The 24,443-nt window shown below is 37.0% G+C and overlaps 1 protein-coding gene across 1 annotated transcript; it reads left to right on the top strand.

Annotated features, from left to right (window-relative positions):
- The first annotated feature begins 3,572 nt into the window (after positions 1-3,572).
- LOC149169612 (NAC transcription factor 32-like) lies at positions 3,573-7,016 on the top strand. The gene is made up of 3 exons (XM_089428748.1): positions 3,573-3,814; positions 4,041-4,330; positions 6,496-7,016. Exons 1-3 carry the CDS (start codon positions 3,634-3,636, stop codon positions 6,889-6,891), a joined length of 867 nt encoding a protein of 288 aa, XP_089284874.1. The 5' UTR covers positions 3,573-3,633; the 3' UTR covers positions 6,892-7,016.
- The last annotated feature ends 17,427 nt before the right edge of the window (positions 7,017-24,443 follow it).

Raw genomic sequence — 24,443 nt, 5'->3', positions numbered from 1 at the left:
GGATGCACCTTTCTAGGCATGTTTTCACACACCTTATCAGATGCAGTTCTGGGCACACTTGGACATGGGTGCACCTTTGGAAGAGTAGGAAAAACACTAATGATTCCACATCGTTGCAAGTAAATTTCAATGGATGATTCATAATGGCACCATTGAAGTGAATATGGGGGCACTTGGATCCAATTTAGAGATCAAGGGACTTGATAGTGAAAGGAAAGGCTCATATCAAAAAGAGGATGCCTCAAAATTTCTAGGAAATTCAATAAATTATTCATAAAGTGTAAAAGAGATTTGTGATAGTGCTAAAGGTTGGCACGGTAGGGAAAATTGCATTGGTTAAGTGAAAAGGAGAAGAATACAATACTTGTAGCAGTTAGATTGATGGTTTCTTTAGTGATTGGATTGAAATTTCTTTAAGGTAATTGTGTATTTTATAATTCTGGTATGTCAATAATTTGTAAGTAGCTGATCATTATTCTCTATTGTACATTGTAACAAGTAAACACCCACCTTGGGTGCCACTCATACATGTGTGATATGGGCTCTTTACATCCCCACTCATACATGTGTGATATGGGCTCTTTACATTTTTGGATGTTAGTGTTCCTTGTAATACATTGTGTTGGCTAAGTATTGCTAGGATATTTTAAGGCCATGGTGCCTATCATTGAATGAACTTGGTTAAGTGGAACTTAGTTACATTCGACAAATTGTAATTTGTAGCTTATGGTGAAAGTATGGTAAAATCTTAGACTATGCATGCTCTAGTTGTAGTAGGCATAGGCTAGCCAACTCCCTATAGGCAAGGAAATGCCCCTCCACATGATCTCAAGTGCCAAAACAAAATTGAAGAAACTAAAATTTGTAAAGAAAAAATAGAGCAAATTTTTTGTTTGTGACAACTCTATTTTAATTTTAAATGTTTGGTACCTTCTCCTTCTTTATGGGTTTCTCTTCATAACCTTAGACACTTATTTTATATATATTCAATATAAAGAGAAAGAGCTATTTCTAAATGATTTTATATAATTTTTTCTTTTTCTTTTTAATGAATAGTTTAATTAATTAAAAAAAATCTATTTTTTTAGATAAATATCATTGAAATTGTAAATTTTAATTAGCTAATTTTAAACAATGTTAAATTCCAAAAATTAGCCTTAAAATTTGGTATAACTTACATCTTCCAAAAATTTTTAAATGAATTTAATCTCTTAAGATGAATTTCACAAAAGTAAAGTATATATCTATAAATAAATTGTATTTATTATTAAATTCAAAATAACATTTCTTAATATCCATAGATTCAAATATAAAATCTTCTTTAATAATATTTTTATTTTTATTTATTTTAATTTAAGATTAATAAAATATTAATAAATATAATTATAAATTAAAAATCAATATAAATATTAAAATATTATAAATATCTTCAGTAACAAAGAAGGATGAATATGAAATTTCAAATGGTTCTCGAGGGATGATTTAGTTTAGGCTTTACCTACGTATATGTCAAACCATGAGAAGTATGGATTGTTGAGCCTATATATATGCTTGGTCTAAATATGATGTTTTTTTAATGATAAATAGTTGGCATAATAAAATGTTATCCCTTTCAAAAAGAACACTTAGTAAATCTTTAACCATAATTGAAAAAAAAATCATGAATCTTAACTATAATTAGGGAGAAAAAACTATATATCAATCTTTCAATACTAACCTACCTAATTGTAGCTTGGGCATCCTAGAAAATGAACAATAACCCACCTAAGTGTAGCTTGGGCATCCTATTAAAAGGACCATTCCTGACTTGTTCATTATAAAGGTGCATTTCGTTGAACTGCTTGCAAATTTAATACATTTATTTTTCCACCCTTGAAGTTTTTTAATATAAAAAGGAAAATTCCTGACTTGTTCATTATAAAGGTGTATTTCGTTGTACTGCTTGTGCTAAGTTAAAAAGCAAATTTAATGCATTTTTTTTCCACCCATTTCATTTTTGAAAAGTTGCATACTGTAAACTGATACTTTTCAATATTTTTATTAAGTAATTAATATATTTTAACAAGTTTTAGTCATCGTGGTTTGAACTTACCTTGTTATACTATTTGCAAAACGTTAATAGGTTTTGTTCTTTATAAAACATTTTTTTAAGAACCCCTTTTATTATTTGAGCATATGGAGAGATTTTACAGTGAAACATTCAACAAAAGAAACATTGGGATGAGTGATCGTGTAGTTAGTAAGACCTGGTTACTTTGTCCCAGTATTACTGTTTATGATGATTAATATTATTTTATTAATTTTAATTATTTTAATTTATATAAACATTTTATGACACAATGAATGTTAAATGAACAACTGGGAAATGTGAATTTTTTATAGTCTTAAATGGACGGTGAATGTTTATGTGTGATGATGTATTTCATCTATTTCAATTTTACCTTTTTTTCTTTTGAAATCATGCAATTTAATAAATATTAAATAAATTATTGATGAAAAAATATAATATAATATATATATATTATATTATATATATTAGGATTTCTATTATTGATGAAAATATATTAATATATATATATATATATATATATATATTTTAATTTAGATATTTCAAACTTATTTTAACGAGTAAAGCTAAGATATTTTGTACCATTTAGTTTAGATGGTTCAATTTGTTTTCTTCAGAGAGAAAAATCTTCATAAATTTATATTAAGACAATATAAAGAACTTAAGATATGGCAAGGGACAGACACCTTGCATGCATATGAATGCAAATGGATCAAAATTTGACAGACATAGGATCCCCAAAAAAATCAGAACTAACATTCAGAATCTGTACAATAAAGTATCAAAAGCAAGATCAGCTGCTATCATAGTGAGTGACGTTAAGATATTTTGCACTTATAATTAAGGTAAAGCAAAGATATTTTTATCACTGCAGTATCTTTCAAAATTAAATAAATAATAAAATAAATTTAAAAATTGAAATAGTTAGATAAGTTTAAAATTTGAAAGAGTGAGATAAGGAAATAACAGAATAGCGAGTTCTTTTTGACTTGAAGTGGACTTGGAGTATTACGTAAGAAACAAGTTAACCTTCCAAACCTTAAAAGAATCTAACAATAGGGAAACCTGCTCCCTAATAATCCCAGATGCCTTGGTTTTCTTTTGAATGTAAATTGATGTTTTATAAACAAAATAAGATTAGATCACAAAAATAATCCGTAAATATACACCAAAATAAATCCAAAAAATAAAAATAAGTTGGCCTAGAGGGACGAGGAATCTTCATCAACACGCTGCAGTGGTGGGCGGGTCAACTTTTTTGGTCCACAACATCGTCGCGCTCTGCACACCGCATATTTCTCTCTTTGACCGACAGTGGATTCCCCTCCTTTCGCCAATTTCCGAGAATGTTTGCAAGCTTTCTTGGGCACCACGTTAATGTTCACGTCAGACCATGTGTCAATGTGCGAGAGACCTGGTAGGTGCCCAAGCTGCGAGTGCTGTGATTTGACCGGTTTGGAAGAATGCGGAGGGCGGCAACCATAAAAGGAGACACACTCCGCTCCCGAATTTCAAGCACGTCTCTACGATCCCTTGCTTGGTCAGCAAGAAATCAATCGTTGACGATGGAGGGAGTGGCATTCCAGCAGCAGGCGGTGCCAGAGCTGCTTGTAGGCTTCAGATTTCATCCCACCGATGAGGAACTCATCACCCATTACCTGGGGAAGAAGGTATCCTCCGCCCCTCTGCCTGCCCCAATTATTGCAGACATTGATCCCTACCAACACGACCCCTGGGATTTGCCCGGTGAGTTTTCATTCCTCCAACTTCACTTGGGTATGCCTAATACTTTTATTTTCTGTTAGTCTATGATATACTTTCTCACCATATATTTTTTTTCCGATTTTAGATTGAATAATTTTTCAAACTTTAATTTTCAACAAGACAATTTCTTGTTGCAAATCGATTTCTCAATGTGAAATTTTGATTTCGAATCCACTAATGTAGTTAATCTGTATTCACTGTGTTTCAGCAAAGGCATTTTTCGGAGAGAACGAATGGTATTTTTTCAGTCCGAGGAACCGGGAATATCTCAGCGGAGCGCGGCCAAACAGAGCCGCAGGCTCTGGCTACTGGAAATCCACGGGATCAGACATACCCATTGTTAATGAGTCGGGAAGCACGTCGCCGAGAAAAGTGGGCGTGAAGAAATCACTGGTGTTTTACAAAGGAAAGGCTGCTGAGGGCGTGATGACCAACTGGATCATGCACGAATACTGCCTCGCCCAAACCCTGCCAACCAAGAGAAAGGGATCTGTGCCCGTGAGAATTCTTCAAGCTGACATTTTCCCATATTAATACAAAATAGTATTAGCCTGCATTAATATTAATATTACAGTATTAACTTATTTTCTTAATCCAAATTATAGCACCTAGTATTCAATAATATTAATATTAAAATGTGGATTTTAAAATTATTTTGAAGTCCAACAAATTATGCAATTTTTCATCCAACTATTCTAATATATTAGAAATATTTTCAGAATCCAAATAAATTCTATCTAAAATATGATTTCTAGTATTCTCAAAATCCAAACAAATTCTATCTAAAATAAGATTTCCCATGTCCTTTCCCATATCCCATTTACAAAGTCCTTTCCCATATCCCATTTACAAAGTGGATTTTCTGTTTTAAGTGAGTGAAAATATAACTTTAAATATGGAGTATCATGATTTTTTATCTTGTCCTTTCCCATATCCCATTTACAAAGTGGATTTTCTGTTTTAAGTTAGTGAAAATTATAACTTTAAATATGGAGTATCATGATTTTTTATCTTATCCCTTTTTGTTTTTTCTTTTCCAAATATAACTTAAAATATTTATGTATCATGATTCTTTGTCTTATCCCTTTCGGTATCATGATTCTTTATCCTATCCCTTTCGGTTTTTTCTTTTCTAAATCTAGATTAATAATAGGGGTCATGATTCTTTATCCTATCCCCTTCTGTTTTTCCAAATATAACTTAAAATATTTATGTATCATGATTCTTTGTCCTATCCCTTTCAGTATCATGATTCTTTATCCTATCCCTTTCGGTTTTTTCTTTTCTAAATCTAGATTAATAATAGGGGTCATGATTCTTTATCCTATCCCTTTCTGTTTTTTCTTTTTTCAAATCTAGATTCAATAATAGGTATCATGATTCTTTATCCTATTCCCTCCGTTTTTTCTTTTCCAAATCTCATGATTCTTTATTCTTTCCTCTTCTGTTTTTTCTTTTCCAAATCTAGGTTCAATAATAAGTTTATTATAATTATTTAATAAAATCGTATTTTTTTCCTATTCCATTTTTTTATTAATGATTTTGCTATTTAGCATGCTTCAAATTATAAAGCTTTCTCTGCCATGTTGTTTAATTTAGTGTTATATAATAGATGTCCAGTTATATAATTATGTTTTAAATTAAGTAAATATTTGTTTTTATATGGTAGAGAATCAGGTAAATATATTGGAAATGATGATATGATAGAGTGTACTGTATCTGACTTGGAGAATATGATCTAGTGTTTTTTTGAAATGTAATTTTTAAATATTTTTTTTTATTTTTCTGATTTTGAAAATATAATTTATAAATTTATTTAAATTAAATTTGTTAAAAAATTTAATCGAAGATTTGTTTCTTAATTTATAAAACAGAATAAAAAAAATTATTTTTTAATTTATAATTATTTTCTGGACAATAAAAAGTTTTCCATTTTTTTCAAATTTTAGAATGTTTTAGAAATTATAAAATATTAATGAAGATTTCCAGAATATTTTGGAATCTGCAATCCAAATGGTATTTGGTATTTGGAGTTGTTTTTTAATTTAGCCTATACCTAGAGTATTCCAGAAACCTATAAGACATAAGCTATTTTCAAAATGACAATCAATTTCATAATCAAAGGTGTGTGAATTTATAAATATTTTCCAGACAATAAAAACCTTTTCAATTTTTAATTTATAGTTGTTTACAAGATGATAAGATGTTTCTCATTTTTGTTTCAAATTTTAGAAATTACAGAACATTAATAAAGTTTTTTTTATAGGACATAGGCTATTTTGAAAATGACAATCAATTTCATAATCAAAAGTGTGCGAATTTATAATTGTTTTCAGGACAATAAAAAGTTCTCCATTTCTTAATTTATAATTGTTTTTAAGATGATAAAATATATTTTTTTTTAATTCTAGAAAAATTAAAAAAAAAAAAAAAAAAAAAATAATAATAATAATAATAATAATAATGATGATAAAAAAATAAAAAATAAAAATTATAATTATTTCCGAGATAATAATTTTTTTTTTTTTTTCAAATTCTACCCATTACACAACATTAATGAAAATTTTCAGAATATTTCTGGATCTGCCATCCAGTTAAAATGGTATTTCCAGTAACCTTAAAAGTAATTGGGGCTAATTAATTTGCTCTCTCCTTTGTGTCAGTTGGACGAATGGGTTCTGTGCCGATTGTTTCAGAGACTAAATCATTCTCCCGGGATGCTCTCGTGCTCACAGCTGGAGGTCCCGCAGCGCACCCGACAAAAACCAGCGATGCCAAAATTCAGTTCCTTTTCGAGGGTGCTTCTGAACGAGGGTCCATCTATGGAGAACTTACCGAGCCATGCCACGTCAGATGCCAACAACGCAGCCGTGTCCTCTGCGGAGTTGTCGCTGCAGGTAGTTCCCCACCCGCTAAATTCATCGGAAAGAGGAAGCCACTCGTCAATGAATTGGTCTGCGCAACGCCTACATGAAATGTCTGGTCGTCGTATAAATATTTTTGACATTTTTCTGATAAAAATCCGTCGGGAAAAGAGGGGAAGCAATCCTAGTCTTTGAGAACTGTGATTTTAAGGGTTTTTGGGTTGCAACTAATTGTATCTACTCATCATTTATCCCATTTTGAAGGTGGCGACTATAAATGAAATAAATTGCGTTATAGCAGTTACTCTGTTTGACTTCAATCTCAGCTCTCAGCAATATCTACTCATGCTCTTGAAAAAGGAAAATGCCTTTTTAATGATTTTTAAAAGGATTTAATCTCAATTGCAACTTAGTTGGGATGGAATACCACTTCAACATAAATATTTAATAGGTTTTGAAAAAAGCGGTCATTCTGATTTGATTTAGATGTTTAATAGAAATTATAATGAACATTTCATTTATATACCATTGAAAAATAAGGGTTTTTATTTTTAACTTTAACTCAGCCCTAGGGAGAGCTTTCCCTAGAGTAACCATAAATGAAATTTAAATGAATTTAAATTTTAATTGATTAACTATAAGTCAAATTTGGATTTTCAAAATTCATTTAGAATGCCAACACCTTATCTAAATCAAAGTGATCAAATTTATGAACTATTTCCATTTCTTATAAAGGGATTTCATTTACAACTACCAGGCTCAAGGGAGAAATCCTACTATTGTTTTTCCTCTTTATCATTGAAGAGAATATTTGAAACATCTTTCTACAATTTTACGCCTGCATTGATATCTCCTTACAAATGTGATTCTTTGTTTTTTACATTCTAATCAACTTCATCAACCCATAAAGTTTCCTCACACGTTTCTAAACTTTTTAGTTTTGGTTTTTGGTTTGTGGTGCCCTTTTTCATTTCTAGGTTAGTTTAGTTCTCACTTGGAACAAGAATCCTAAAAATGCGTTGTTGGTGAGCAAGTATGACATTACAAAGTTGTGATTTTAAAATTTAAAATTCAAGTTCTTTGAATATTTTTAGAATCCCAAATATGACATTAGAAAGTTGTGATTTTAGACTTTAAAACTTAATTGAATCTTGTGAATTAACCAAATCATGGAAAATGGCATTACATGTAAAATTATTTGTAGGAATTTACAAGGTAAGTTTCTCAGATAGAACACCAAAGGGCACCACTCACAAACAGATCACATATCAATGCACCAGTGTTCTTGACGTGGTTAAAAACCTCAAAGAGAGAAATAGTCCACGACCTGAGCCAACACAACCACTTTAGGGAATTTATTAATAAAAGAAAGAAAATTTACATAAGCTTTTCTCATGAACGGTCACCCTACAAATGACCCTCCATGCTCTTTAAATAGAAATCATGAACCAGTCGGGTGTTAAGCCATGGATCAAGTGTCGGTAATACTAAGGAGAGAATGAATTGTCGAATCACTTTATGTCTAGAATATATCGTGACTGTCAGATTATAAGTTACAAAAGTACATAATAAAGAAATAGACTTTATGTAACTCTACACTAGACCAAGTTATACTTAACTATTTCCTATGTGTCAGAATATCCTAACATCTCCCCTTAAGAACAACTTGGGATAAGATTGAAGGATGTACAAATATGACATAATAGGAGAAAGAATGAGGCATTAGAGCCTATCCCCCCTTAGTGACAACATTCTGAACTCCAACCATAAATCGAAGTTAAGTAAACTTCGCCTCTGTGAGAGCCTTTGTAAATATGTTTGCAACTTGATCATCTGTTGAACAATATTGCACTTCAAGAACATGGTCATCAATGAGCTTTTTGATGAAGTGCATGTGTAGTTCAATGTGTTTGCTACGCTGATGTTAGACTGGATCTTTGCATAGTTGAATGGCACTTTGATTATGTTATGAAACCAGCTCAAGAAAAGATAGAAATTATAGATCAACGCCTTAGAATTCAGCCTCTTCGAGGGGCAACCTCCTTTACATTACATAAATGAACAATTCTTGGATGATACAAATGACAAAACCTCCTTTCTATATATAGGAGTCTAAGGAGTCACAATATAATCCAGCCGACCTAACAATAATAATATAAAGCCACAAAAATAACAATAGAGGGATTCTATGGGGCACAAAATAACAATATGGGGGTAATAGGGGCACAACAATATAAATAAGGGGTATAACTATAATAGTAATGGGGTAATCACTAGTATTATAGGGACCCAACATGCCCCTCTCCTTCAAAAAAGTGTTGTCCTCAACGCTTGAGTAATTCTGGATACTTCTGCATAAAATTCTCATCCTCCCATGTGGAATCTTCAGCGGATAAGTTCTTCCACTTGATAAGATACTCTGAAATTGATCGATTTCGTAGCTGTCGAGTTCTTGTTTCTGTGACTGCTTCCGGTTCCAATATAATTTTTCCTTCCTCGTCAAGTTCTGGCAATATTGTTTGAATTGGGAGCTTGTCGCCTATAACCTTCTTTAAACATGAAACATGGAAAACTGGGTGCAATCGAGAAGCTGCAGGAAGCTCCAATTTGTATGCCATAGTACCAATCTTTTGCAACACCTTGTACGGACCATAATACTTTGGTGATAATTTATTATCCTTCTTAGCTTGCTTTAGGGACATTTGCTTATATGGTTGTAGCCGTAGGAATACCCAATCACCTACATCAAAACTTCTTTCACTGCGATGTTGATCTGCCTGTTGTTTCATTCTATTTTGTGCCAACACGAGGTTATCCTTTAAGAGTTGGAGGACTTGTTGTTGATGTTCGATGTGATGTTCCACTGCCTGAACCTTAGAATTTTCTCTTAAATATGATGTGATGGATGGTGGTTGATACCCATAAAGTGCCATAAATGGGGTCATTTTTGTTGCTGTATGGAAGGAAGTGTTATACCACCATTCAGCCAGAGGCAACCATTTGACCCATTGTGTCTGTTTATCAGATACAAAGCAACGAAGATATCCTTCCAAACATTTGTTTACTATCTCAGTTTGCCCATCAGATTGAGGATGATAAGATGAGCTATGAGCTAACTGAGTACCAAGACAAGAAAATAATTCTGTCCAAAAATTTCCAGTGAAAATGGGATCTCTGTCACTTACAATAATCTTTGGGTTTCCATGTAGCTTTTGAACTGTTTCCATAAATGCAGTAGAAACTGTACTGGCTTTAAATGGATGTGATAATGCACAAAAGTGTGCATACTTGGTAAGTCTGTCAACTACCACCATGATGACACTCTTTCCCTCAGACTTGGGTAAACCTGTGATAAAATCCATTGAAACCTCCTCCCAACGTTGGCTTGGAATGGATAAAGGTTGTAATAGACCCGGTGTCTTAATTGTTTCAACTTTATTTTGTTGGCAAACCAAACATTCCGCCACAAACTTTTGAATATCTGATTTAAGGCCATCCCAAAAAAATTCCTTCTTAACCCTGTGGTAAGTTTTTAAAAATCCTGAGTGCCCTCCTAAGGGAGAAGTGTGCAATTCCATAAGAATCTTTTGTTTTAGCTGGGAATTCTTACAGAGGTATAAGCGATCTTTGTACCATAACGAATCATTTTTCCAGCTAAATGTATCAGAAGTACTGGAATCTTGTTGTAGCTTTCGAATAAGTGCCCACACTTCTTCGTCATTCTTCCATTCCTCCCTTGCTTCGTTTATCCAATCTGGTTGGATAATAGAAATGGCACACAACAATGCTTCCACATCCTCATCCTTTCTTGAGAGTGCATCTGCCACCACATTTTGCTTCCCTTTTTTGTAGATGATTTCAAAGTCATAACCCAACATCTTTGTGACCCACTTTTGTTGCTCTTCAGAGGATAATCTTTGTTCTAAAAAGTATTTAAGGCTATCATGATCCGTTTTTACCTTGAAGTGTCTTCCCATTAGGTAGGGTCGCCATTTCTTAAGTGCATGGAGTATTGCCAACATTTCCTTCTCATAAATAGCTTTGCTTAAAAACTTTCCCTTGATTGGACGACTTTCAAAAGCAATGGGTCTTTCATCTTGCATTAGAACAGCACCAATTCCATTTCCTGAAGCATCACATTCCACAATAAAGGTTTTTGTGAAGTCCGGTGTAGCTAAGACCGGTGCTTGGCACATTGCCTCTTTAAGATGTTCAAAGGCCTTTGTTGCTTCCGGAGTCCATGAAAATGAATCTTTCTTCAATAATGTTGTTAGAGGTGCTGCTATTCTCCCATAATTCTTAACAAACTTGCGATAATACCCTGTCAACCCAAGAAATCCTCGCAGATGCTTTATGGATGTGGGGATTTTCCATTCCTTAATGGCTTTAATTTTGCTAGGGTCTACCTTAACTCCTTCATGAGATACAATATGACCCAAATATTCCACCTCCTGGACTCCAAAGAAACATTTGGATCTTTTTGCATATAATTGTTTCTCCTCCAATAGTTGTAGCACCCTGTCAACATGTTCAACATGATCCTTCCAAGACTTGCTGTAGATTAGTATATCATCAAAAAATACTAACACAAATTTTCTAAGGAATGGTTTGAAAATTGAATTCATCAAACCTTGAAATGTTGAAGGTGCATTGGTAAGGCCAAAAGGCATGACCAAAAATTCATAATGACCCTCATGAGTTCTAAATGCCGTTTTCGGAATGTCTTCAATCTTCATTCTGATTTGATGATATCCTGAACGAAGATCCAACTTGGTGAAGTAAATTGATCCATGCAATTCATCCAGTAATTCATCAATGACAGGAATGGGGAACTTATCTTTAATAGTGAGCTTGTTGAGCTCCCTATAATCCGGACACATGCGCCATGATCCATCCTTCTTGTGCACCAATACTACTGGAGCTGAGAAAGAACTTTGACTCGGTTGAATTATACCAGCCTCTAGCATTTCTGCAACCATACGTTCAATTTCACTTTTTTGGACATAGGGATATCTGTACGGCCTGATGTTTGGAGGAACACTTCCTGGAATCAGATGAATAGCATGATCATGATCACGCATAGGTGGGAGACCTTTGGGAGTCTCAAATACCTTGGAATGATTGTCCAGGACTTTTTGGAGATCTGGAGAAATAGATGATTCCAATGTGGAAACATCTAGCGAACATAATTGTGCAATTACACCTCTTTGCTCCTTTTTTAGAAGCTTTGTCATGCCATTAGAGCTGATTATCTTTCCTGGTTTCCCTGCAATACCCCTTAATTCAACTTCCTTTCCTTCCGTAGAAAATTTGATGAAAAGTTCTTGAAAATTAAAAGCTATTGTACCCAAGGATTGTAGCCATTGGACTCCTAGTACAACATCAGCACCTCCCATTGGAATGGAAAGCATTGGGCTAGTCAATACATATTCTCCCATGGATAGCTTGATATTATGGCACTTTCCAGAGCAATTTATTGTTCCTCCATTTGCAATCATCACTTGACACTCTGGTGCTGGATATAGGAAGCAATTCAATTCTTTTGCTACCCTACAATGAATAAAATTGTGGGTGCTTCCTGAATCAATCAACACTATTACCTTTTTCTTCTTGATTTGTCCTTCTATCTTGATGGTTTGAGGAGTGGTAATTCCTGCCAATGCATTACAAGATATGGTCGGATTTATTTGTTCTTCATCTAGGCTTTGTTCCTGGAATATATCCTCTTCTTTTGACCTTTCTTGCTCCTTTTCTTCTTCCTCTTCACAATCTATGTAGAATAATTTCTTCTCAGCACACTTATGACCTTTTGTGTATTTGCTATCACAATTGTAACAAAGCCCTTTTGCTCTTTTTTCTTCCAATTGTTGTGGTGTCAACCTTGTAGGTTGTGGAAGACTAGGGGCAACAACACTTCCGTCTTTATAGTTGTGAGTGGTATGCTTCCTAGTTGCCATAATTTTGCTTTCCATTTTTTTTGCTAACTTGAATGCCTTCTCTAATGAATCAGGTTCCCAAAGGCGAACATCATGTTGGATATTATCCTTTAAAGACCCTATGAACACATCAATCCTATGCTCCTCTGGAATATCTTTTACCCTTATGTTCAATTTTTGGAACTCCTCAATGTGCTCCATTATTGAACCCTTTTGTTTGAGACTTATCAATTGGCTAAAAAATGTGTTGCTTTTTGTATCCTCATAATGTGCTATCAATTCTTCCGTAAAAATTGCCCAAGTGATAAATTGTTTACGAGAACAAAGCCATTGATACCATACAAACTGATTTGGTTCCAAATATACAGTTGCCATACGTACCTTTTGTGCGTTTTGCACATTATTGAGATCGAAGAATTGCTCCATCTGTAATATCCATGTGGCGGGATCCTTGCCATCAAACTTCCTCATATCGATTTTTGGAATATGGTGATTCTTCGATCCAACATTAGCGTCTATGGAATCATGATTAACATTTCTTTTGTTCTCATCATGAGTTTCCTTTACTACCTTTTCACTATTAGTAAGTATTTCTTGTAGAAAATTTTTCAAATCTGTCTTCAAATCTGCCATGCCTGTCTTCAAATTTGTGTTCAAATCTATCTTCAAATTGTCCATCTTAGCTTCCATGCCATTCATCTTAGCTTCCACGCCATTTATCTTAGCTTCCATGCCATTTATCTTAGCATCTGTTAACTTTTGTGAGCGTGACATTTGTTGCACTTGTTCTTGTAATTTTGATATATCATGTAGCATTTCTTCCTCTTCTTCATGAGTCATGCTAGAGCTTTCAGGTTCCTTACTAGGTGTTTGCATTTTCTTTCCTCGGGGCATCAGTTACCGATAATAATGCTCTACTATGCCCTTTGAATTCCTTCAAAATAAATTTTCAAACCAAGCTTAAGCAAAAATTTAAAAAAATCTACACACCTTTTTTCACTTTGTAGGAGCTCGATATTGCCTCTGATGTATCTCTATACTTTCCAATCATCTAGTTCTAAATTTGTGACCTGTAGTAGCTCTCTGTGTCCTCTTTCCAATGCCACCAGTCTGATCCAAATTGGATTCTCCAAGAAAGAGTTATGCACAATCTCCCAAGATGACCTGATTATAGACCTTTCCAGAAGAGCGAAGTTGTATGAAGTGCCACGTGTACAATTTTCGATATTTGGTTCTGAAAAAGATATAAAAGAAACTACAGTCTGTCCTCTTTCTGTACCTTCTTACGAAATTTCAATCTGATTCCCAGAGAGAAAGTTATGACAATTTTCCCTAGGTCACCTGTTTTGAATGTAATTCAGGAGTCTGCAAAAAGACCAACTTCCTCAGATCATATCTCCGAAAATATCGCGCGAAAAGCTCTGAAATTCGGACCCAAGGTTCAGCGCGATTTCTTCTCAAATGGGTTTTTTTTTGCGACTTCTGAAACGTCACAGAAAAAAAGTTATAGCGAAAATGCCACGATGACCTGTTTGGAGCAGCGAAACCCTAGAATCCAAAGCTCTAATACCAAATGTTATGAAACCAGCTCAAGAAAAGATAGAAAATATAGATGAATGCCTTAGAATTCAGCCTCTTCGAGGGGGCAACCTCCTTTACATTACATAAATGAACAATTATTGGATGATACAAATGACAAAACCTCCTTTCTATATATAGGAGTCTAAGGAGTCACAATATAATCCAGCCGACCTAGCCTCTTCGAGGGGGCAACCTCCTTTACATTACATAAATGAACAATTATTGGATGATACAAATGACAAAACCTCCTTTCTATATATAGGAGTCTAAGGAGTCACAATATAATCCAGCCGACCTAACAATAATAATATAAAGCCACAAAAATAACAATAGAGGGATTCTATGGGGCACAGAAATAACAATATGGGGGTAATAGGGGCACAACAATATAAATAAGGGGTATAACTATAATAGTAATGGGGTAATCACTAGTATTATAGGGACCCAACAGATTATCACACCAAAGTGTAGTCAGATGTTGCTGCTGAAAGCCAAACTTTGACAGGATCTGACAAAGCCACAGGGCTTCCTTACTAGTTTCTACGACGCCATGATACTCTGCTTCTGCTAAAGAAAGAGAAATGGCACTTTGTTTCTTGCAAGCCCATGTAATAGGTCCAGAACCAAGGGTGAAGACATAACCTGCAGTAAACTTCCGATCATCAGGGTCACCAGCCCAATCGAAATCAGTGAAACCAACCAATAGAGGAGATGCTTCTACACTGTAATGAATCCCATACTGAACTGTACCTCAAACATAACGAAGTATTCTTTTAGCTGTTTTTCAATTACTTCCATGTGGGTTTTGTATAAACTGAGCAATAAGGCCAACATCAAAGGAAAAGTCAGGACGAGTATGGGTCAGATACAAAAGTTTTCCTACAAGTTGACGGTATAAGGTAGCATCAACTTCAGGGGAAGTACAAGTGACTAAAAGTTTGGCTCCAAATTGGAAGGGAGAAGGGGCCGTCTTACAGTCTTCCATGTGAAAGTGGCATAGAAGATCACATGCATACTTGGACTGTGAAAGGGAAATACCTTCCTTGGATTGCAAGACTTGAAGACCAAGAAAATAATGCAAGTGTCCTAAGTTTGTCATTTCAAACTGCTTTTTAAGGTTGGACTTCACATGGTTTATAAGGTTTGGATCACTACGAGTAAGGATAAGATCATCAACATAAAGAACAAGAATGATAAGAGACTTACCCACTTTCTTGGTGTAGACAATATTGTCAGAATGACACCTAGAAAAGCTAGTATCTAAAAGAAAACTATCCATTTTGGCATACCAAGCCCAAGGGGCTTGCTTGAGACCATAAGAATATTTCTTGACATACAAGGTTGGAGTCTGTTTTTATAAATCCAGGAGGTTGTTCCATGTAGATTTCTTCATGCAAGTCCCCATGTAAGAAGGTAGATTTAACATCCATATGATGGACGTCCCATTTGAAAGAGGCAGCAAGGGAAAGAACAAGGCGGATAGAATTCAATTTGGCAACAGGGGAGAAGATTTCAGTATAGTCAATGCCTTCAACTTGTGAAAATCCCTTAGCAACAAGACGAGCTTTATGTTTATCAACTTTTCCATCTGGTCCAAACTTGGTTACGTAACCCATTTACATCTAACAAGTTTTCTTCCCTTTGGAAGAGGAATAAGATCCCATGTATCATTTACCAATAATGAATGATATTCTTTATTCATAACTGTGTCCCAATCTGGATGACCTGAAGCTTCTGCAAAGGTGTCAAGATCATAATTCATTGAAGCTTGAGCCAATAAAGAAGAGGCTCTATCGAACTGAGAACGTGTACGTCGTTAATCTGTAGGATCACCTGTAAGAGAACCTGCTGCATCTCGAGTACCACAAACCCATTTTGGAAGTTGAGGAGTTGAAGGAGGATCCCGAGAAGATGGGGCAGGATTGTCATCCTCGCTGTCATCATCTGAAGAAGAAATAGTTTCAGAAGTAGAAGGGATAGAGAGAGGTGGTACATCCACTGAACTGAACTCGTAGGTGAAAGAAGTCTATATCCTTTGACATCTTCAGAATATCCAACAAAAACACATTTTTCACTCTTAGGCTCTTAGGCTTTATGTTTCTCATCGGGAATATGGGCCCATGCTTCACTTCCAAAAACATGAAAGTGACTTACATTTGGTTTAATTGAGCTCCATGCTTCTTCTGGAGTGATATTCTTTAAAACCTTAGTAGGAGTGTGATTTACTATGTAATTTTCACAATTAATTGCTTCTGCCCAAAAATTAAGACTAAGTCCTTTAGATTGAAGCATACAATTAGCCATTTCCTTTAAGGTGCTATTATTCCTTTCAGCTACACCATTTTGTTGTGGAGTATATGGAACAGTATGTTGCATTTGAATTCCATTCTCAGTGCAAAAGTTGATGAATTTGTTGCTAACATATTCTCCACCATTATCAGATATTATCTTAAGAATTTGATGTCTAGATTGTTTCTAAACAAGTGCCTTAAAGGCCAAGAACATGTTAAATACTTCACTCTTGATTTTTAAGAAGTATACCCAAGTGCGTTTGGAAAAATCATCCATAAAAGTTAAGAAATACTTGTAGCCAGAGAATGAAACAATTGGAATTGGACCACATAAATCACTATGCACAAGTTGTAAAGGGGTTGAGGCATGTTTTTCAAAACTATCCTGATGATGTTTTCCAAGTACACATCCGGAACAAACACCATCTCTGTAAGATACCATAGGAAGACCCGTCACCATATTTTCTTTACATATATTTTGAAGGGAGCGATAATTTAAGTGACCAAATCGCTCATGCCAAAGTTTGCTCACTTCATCATTATGAGCAACAAATACCAAGGGAAGAGTTGATGACCCAAAGTTGTTAAACTTATACAACCTTGTCGAATCATCAACAATGCTAGTAGCTAAAATCTGTCTAGGATCTCTTAGGTCCTTAATTACAACATCATGAGGTGAAAATTCAACAATTTTACCTTCTCCTGAATGAGTTATCTCATATACAGATAGAAGATTGCGGGATAAGGTTGGAACACATAATACATCATTAAATTGACCATTGTCTAGATGAATAGTTCCAGTCCCTATATTTTTGGTGTTACAATCATTTAAACAAGAAAACATGGCTTTGTTTTTGGCCATGTGATAAGAAGCTCCAGAATCAATGAGCCACTCGTGAGAATGAGAAGAAAAAGACATATTTAGTGCATAACCAGACTGCGATGCTTGACAACCACATGCAAAAAGTGTTATTCCTGAAGATGAAGTTGAAGTTGAAGAGTGCTCCAAATCGATGTTATGCTTCTTCATTGCTGCTTCCAAGGCATCCATCTTCTTAAAACATTTGGATTCTAAGTGGCCATCTCGATTACAAAAGTTGCAATGTCTATCAGTCTTCTTCCCTTTGTTTTTATTTGCCTTATCATTTTGTTGAATTGATTTTTCATTTTGAGACTGAAAGTGCTTAGGACCATTCTTTTTAGGATGCTGCTTCTTAGGATTCTTTGAACTTGGTTGTTGTTGAGTGGCTAAGGCTTTCTTAGAAAAGTTTCCAAGATTAAGAAGGCCAAGATCTAAGAGTTTTTCTTGTTCTCTTATTAAAGAATCACAAAAGGCATCAAAAGAGGGGGACTTGTAGGCTTGTCCTTGATAAATAAAGGCTTATCTAGTAGAATGGAAGGTGGAAACAAACACAGAGTAGGTTGGTCCTAACTTTGTAAGAATGGAATAGATAAGGCTACCATCTTCTTTCTTAACCTTAACACCTTACAAGAGAAGTCTAAGGGTCTTGAACTTGGACAAAAAATCTTCAATGGAAGAAAAATTATTGGGGTCCAACGTAAACAACTGTTAGGGTTCCACCCTAACCCCCTTATTTATGTAATGGGATCGAGTTATAGTCAAGAGTCAATAAAGCCCATATTAATAATTGTAAGTGGTTAACCTGCAATTAATGACGGGACCACAGTTAGTTGCAAATGGGCCATAGTATTAGATAGATGGTATTAATAAAACCCATGGTATTGCATGTATGAGTCATATATAAAGGATAGAGACTCCCTGTGAGGAGCATCGTGTCTTATTTTTGAATCGAGCTCTGCTCTATTGGAGGTTGCCCCCTCAAAGAGGCCAGTGAACATTGCTTTCTGAATAATAAAATATTTGTTGTTGTCTCTCACTATTCTATGTTCTGGGTATCTTTCTTCGCATATTCTGTATTTGAGTATCTTTTGCAGGTTAAGAGCATAACAAGTGGTATCAGAGCACTTTCTAGGGCCGGTGGGATCTCCATTTCTTAGCAAATTTTTTTTTGGCTAGAGACGTGTTCCAGCGTCTTTAAACCACGGGATCTGTCATTGAGCGCATAAACCTACGGATTTGGGGAGGCATGCACGCAGGAAATACAAGAGGTGGTCACGCTTGTTGGACTCCCTTGTAACCCCTGTGGGTACCCCTTCGAGTAGTAGCGCATTAGACAGAACCGCGTACGGACTGTCTTCCAAGTACCTTCTGGGTACATCGGAAGCCCCTTAGCTCCTCTGCAACCTTGCCATAGATAAACCGTCGGCCGTCTTGCTGCTACAGTACACTAAGAACAGCACTCAGAGAGATTACTCACCTGTACGATAGGGTAGTCAGGTTGTACGGCTAAGGGTACGGTTGATCCTCCTTAGTTAGAGCCCTGAAACATTGAGCCAAGTACTACTGTCAGACGCTTATGTATATTGCGATCTGTAGCACCTGACACTCCTCGAGACCATAGTTCCCTTTTCTATCTTGGGATCACGCATCATCTTTGCCAGATCCGCTCGTTCAAAGGGGTGCAGCAGCAGCAGACATCAGTCCCGTAGTTTCGAGTTAGCAGACCAGCCATTCCGATCTATTAGATCCATCAGATCTGCAGCAGCAGTCTGTTCCATCGCCCAGAGCTATCCGATCCGCCATTCAGATCTCTCAGATCCACCAAATCTGAGTAGTTGTGTGGGGTTCCTATACCGGGGTGCTTATTGGTGATCTAGCCCATCAGAATCAGGACGACGAGCTGAGCACGGTGGTACCATTCAATTCTTACTGAATTTATTTATTTTTGGGCAGTCCCAAATCTCAAGAACATCTGATCGATGCATGGTAGAAACTAGAGCTCAAGCTATGGCCAATGAGAGGATTGACAAACTTGAACTAACCTTGCAATCCATCCAAAGTCAACTTGACAGACTGTCTACCCTAATCTCGAAGGGCAAGGATGAAGCCCACGAGGAGGCGTATAATGGCAATGGACACAGTGAGGGTGAGTCTAGCCACTCTCCTCACGTCTGGGGCACCCACCAACAATCCCGTAAGCGACCTCCCAAGTTGGATATGCATAAATTTGACGGTTCTCACCCAGTAGCATGGATAGCACAAATGGAGCAGTGTTTCAATCTGAATAACATCTTAGATAATGAGACTCAGCTTATGGTGGGGAGCATGTACTTGGACAATGAAAGGTGGCAATGGTGGGAATGGCATCAATGTTGCAATGGACCTTTTCTGGCTTGGACCAACTTCAAAAAAGCTCTTACAGACTGCTTTGACTAGGAATCTTCTTTTTTGGGTCGTCTTACTAAGCTCCGACAGACTGGCACAGTGGATGAATATATTACAGCCTTTGAAGCCTTAGCCTTCCGCACTAGGGGTCTCTCAGATGTGTTCTACACGGAATGTTTTATTAGCGGTCTTAAAGAAGCCATAAAAGCCCAAGTCCTACTACACCACCCTCCCACATGGACGAAGGCTTGTAAGGTAGCTCGTAACATGGAACGTGCGTTAGTAGCACAGTACAGTCGCCCAAATTTCTCCGCTAAGGGTTGCCCCCCACAAGCTCACAACACAACTCAAACACTTAAGGTCCAAAAGGTGTCCCCTGCAGAAATGGCCGAAAGAAGAAAGCAAGGACTATGTTACTACTGTGATGAAAAATACTCCCCAGGTCATAAATGCAAGGAGCCCAAATTTTTTCAAATTGATGCCACTGACTACAGCTCATTGGAGGAAGATCCACCACTTGAGGAACATGAGGCGGTAGAAGAGGACAACCAAAAGGACAATGTCCCTGACGAACTAGTTATTTCGCTGCATGCTTTGGCAGGGATTTCTTCACCGCAAACTCTCAAAATCAGAGGTTTTATTAAACATCGCCCAGTAGTAGTCTTGTTTGATAGTGGAAATACACATAATTTTATCCATCACAAAGTCGTGGAAGCAATGCATTGTTTTGTACGAGAAGTTTTTAACTTCCAAGTCCAAATTGCAGATGGGGGCACAATGAAATGTGAAGGCCGCTGTGAAAATGTCAAACTTCAAATGGGGGATTATCAGTTGAAGACCCACATGTTTGCCATACACATGGGAGGGTGCGACATTGTCCTTGGCGCTGAATGGCTCCGCACTCTTGGGCCAATCACAATGGATTTCCAGGAGTTATATATGAGTTTTAAGTAGAACAACTCCACACATACCCTCCGTGGACTCCAGGCGAGAGCTCCCTCTATCATCAGCTCGCATAGGATGGAAAAATTGCTAAAAAAGGGTCATCATGGAGTTATAGCTCAATTTAATGCTATCCAGGCAGTCGCAACCAAGTCTCTGCCGATTCATCTTGAGATGCAACAGATTTTAAATAACCATCTGCCAGTCTTTGACAAGCCTCATGAGCTTCCACCCTCGAGAGGGGAACATGATCATAGCATCACCTTGGTTCCAGGGGCCCAACCCCCAAATGTGTGCCCATACAGATATCTGTTCACCCAAAAGAATGAAATAGAAAAAATAATCAAGGAACTTTTGGAAGCAGGTGTCATTTGTCCCAGCATTAGTCCTTATTCATCACCGGTGGTCATGGTGCTCAAGAAAGATGGGGAGTGGCGGATGTGTCCAGACTTCAGGGCCCTCAATAAGTTGACAGTCAAAGATAAATTTCCCATCCTGGTGGTTGATGATTTGCTGGATGAACTCAATGGGGCTCAATTCTTCACTAAGCTGGATCTGCGCTCAGGCTACCACCAAATTCGCATGAAGGAAGTCGACATTCCAAAGACTGCTTTCCGAACTCATGAAGGCCATTATGAGTTCCTGGTCATGCCATTCGGTCTTTGTAATGCCCCATCTACTTTTCAGAGCCTTATGAACCACCTTCTCAAATCATATCTCAGGAAATTTGTTCTTGTCTTCTTCGATGACATCCTCATCTATAGTTGCACTTGGGCCGCACATCTTCAGCATGTAGATCTACTCTTGCAACTACTCCGCAAGCATAAATTATTTGTTAAGATGTCCAAGTGTTCATTTGGCATGGAAGAAGTTGAGTATTTGGGCCACATTGTGGGGCGTGAAGGTGGACCCCAAAAAGATCCAGGCAATGCAGGATTGGCCTCAACCTAGGACCTTGAAGAGCCTGAGAGGATTTTTGGGTCTCACGGGCTATTATCACAAATTTGTCTGCAATTATGGTCGCATAGCGAAGCCCCTCACTCAACTCCTAAAGAAAAATTCATTCATCTGGAATGAGGACGCACAACAGGCCTTTACAGCTCTAAAAAATGCCATGTGTTCCACTCCAGTCTTAGCACTACTGATTTCACCAAATCTTTTGTCATTGAATGTGATGCTTCGGGTATGGGTATTGGAGCGGTCTTAATGTAGGAAGGACAACCTTTGGCCTTCACAAGCCAACAACTAAGTGGGAAGAATCTGGGCCAATCTACCTACAAGAAGGAAATGATGGCCATCTTACATGCAGTAGAGACCTGGCGACCTTACTTATTGGGGCGACGTTTCCAAATCCGCACAGACCATCACAGTCTTAAATATTTTTTGGAGCAACGCCTATCCTCCCCACAACAAAATAAATGGCTCGCCAAAATGCTGGGATATGATTATGAGATCATTTACAAGAAAGGGCAAGACAATAGTGTAGCAGATGCATTATCTCGCCAATTTGAGGAGGAAAGTACTCTGCTAGCAATTTCCCTCCCCATTCCAAAATGGATTGAAGAGGCTCGCAAGGAATGGTTTTCACATCCCGGGCTCTCCCAACTCATTTCTCAATTGCAGGCGGATCCAAATTCCACCAAGGGCTACTTGTGGCAGGATGAGATTCTTCGCTACAGGGACAGAGTCGTAATATCACCAACATCCACCCTCAAAAGTCGCATTTTGGCAGAATTGCACTCATCCCCCATTGCAGGACATTCAAGCTTTCAGAAGACGTATGATCGCACCAGAAGATCATTTTTTTGGACAGGCATGAAAAAGGACATCCTTACTTTCGTAGCAGAATGCGATGTCTATCAATGCCACAAAGGGGAGACCGTCAACGCACCAGGCACATTACAATCGTTGCCCATCCCCTCATCAATATGGATGGAGGTTTCTATGGATTTCATTATAGGTCTTCCAAAGTCAGGAAACAAGTCAGTCATCATGGTGGTTGTGGACAGACTTTCGAAGTATGCTCATTTCTGCGCCCTACCCCACCCCTTTACACCAACTTTGGTCGCTCAATCTTTCATGGATCAGATCTTCAAATTGCATGGCATGTCCACTTCTATTGTGTCCGATCGCGACCCGATCTTCACCAGTAATTTTTGGCAGGAACTCTTCAAGCTACAAGGCACTCAACTAAAACTCGGTACTTCCTATCATCCACAAATGGATGGTCAAACTAAAGCCGTCAACAAATGTTTGGAAACCTACCTTAGGTGTTTCACTTCAGAAAAGCAACATCTTTGGGTACAATGGTTACCTCTGGCTGAATGGTGGTATAACAAAAACTATCATGCCACCACCAAAATGACTCCCTATGAAGCAGTATATGGTCAACTCCCTCCTTCCCCTACTTCTTATATCAAGGGGTGCTCAAAGGTACAAGCAGTGGATCAACTCCTACAACACCGCGCAACCATGCTTGCCCATCTTAGAGAGAATCTTCATCAAGCTCAAAACCGCATGAAGCAACAGGTAGACCAGCATCGCTAAGAGCGCCAATTTCAAGAAGGGGATCAGGTCTTTTTGAGGCTACAACCATATAAGCAAACATCACTCAAAGACAAGGGTTGTCATAAACTATCTCCAAAATTCTATGGACCATATCAAGTACTTCAGCGCATTAGAGAAGTGGCTTACAAGTTGGCTTTGCCACCTACTGCAAAAATCCATCCAGTTTTCCATGTCTCATGCCTCAAGAAAGTGATTGGGAACAATTGCAGAATTCAAACCAGTCTACCTGAATTGGACGAAGAAGGGTCAATCTGGCTCCAACCTGAACAGGTCCTAGACACACGAGATAGGCACCTACAGGGCCGCATGATTAGGGAAGTCCTCGTCAAGTGGAAAGACACCTCTCCAGAAGATGCAACTTAGGAACCAGCCACTATTCTTCAGTAGTTTCCGCAGCTTCAGCCTTGAGGACAAGGCTAGTCTTAAGGGGGAGGGCATGTTAGGGTCCCACCCTAACCCCCTTATTTATGTAATGGGATCGAGTCATAGTCAAGAGTCAATAAAGCCCATATTAATAATTGTAAGTGGTTAACCCGCAATTAATGACGGGACCACAGTTAGTTGCAAATGGGCCGTAGTATTAGATAGATGGTATTAATAAAACCCATGGTATTGATCCATGGTATTGCATGTATGAGTCATATATAAAGGATAGAGACTCCCTGCGAGGAGCATCGTGTCTTATTTTTGAATCGAGCTCTGCTCTATTGGAGGTTGCCCCCTCGAAGAGGCCAGTGAACATTGCTTTCTAAATAATAAAATATTTGCTGTTGTCTCTCACTATTCTATGTTCTGGGTATCTTTCTTCGCATATTTTGTATTTGGGTATCTTTTTGCAGGTTAAGAGCATAACAACAACTCATTTTCAAGTTGATGGGCTCTAATTTCATTTTTAATTCCAAAAACTTTATTGAGTTGTTTCATTGCTTCATCAGGGGTATCAAGTTCTGCGATACAGAATCTCAGGTCTGGAGAAATAGACATCCCTATCAACCCATTTGATTGATCTTGCCTATTTTCCTATTTTGCTGCCTTATCTTCATCTTTAGGTTTAGATTCTTGGCCTGAAGCTATTCTATAAAGACCTTTACTTCTAAGTAAGTCCACAATGTAGGATAACCATTGGAAGTAGTTGGTGCTGTCAAGAATAACTTGGCATGAACTTTCCATTTTAACAGAAAA

This window comes from Pinus tabuliformis, chromosome 4_2 (genome assembly GCF_031772625.1).
Source record: "Pinus tabuliformis cultivar Carrire ecotype Pingquan chromosome 4_2, CPIR1, whole genome shotgun sequence".
NCBI lineage: Eukaryota > Viridiplantae > Streptophyta > Pinopsida > Pinales > Pinaceae > Pinus > Pinus tabuliformis.
This window is presented reverse-complemented; position numbering and strand designations above follow the sequence as displayed.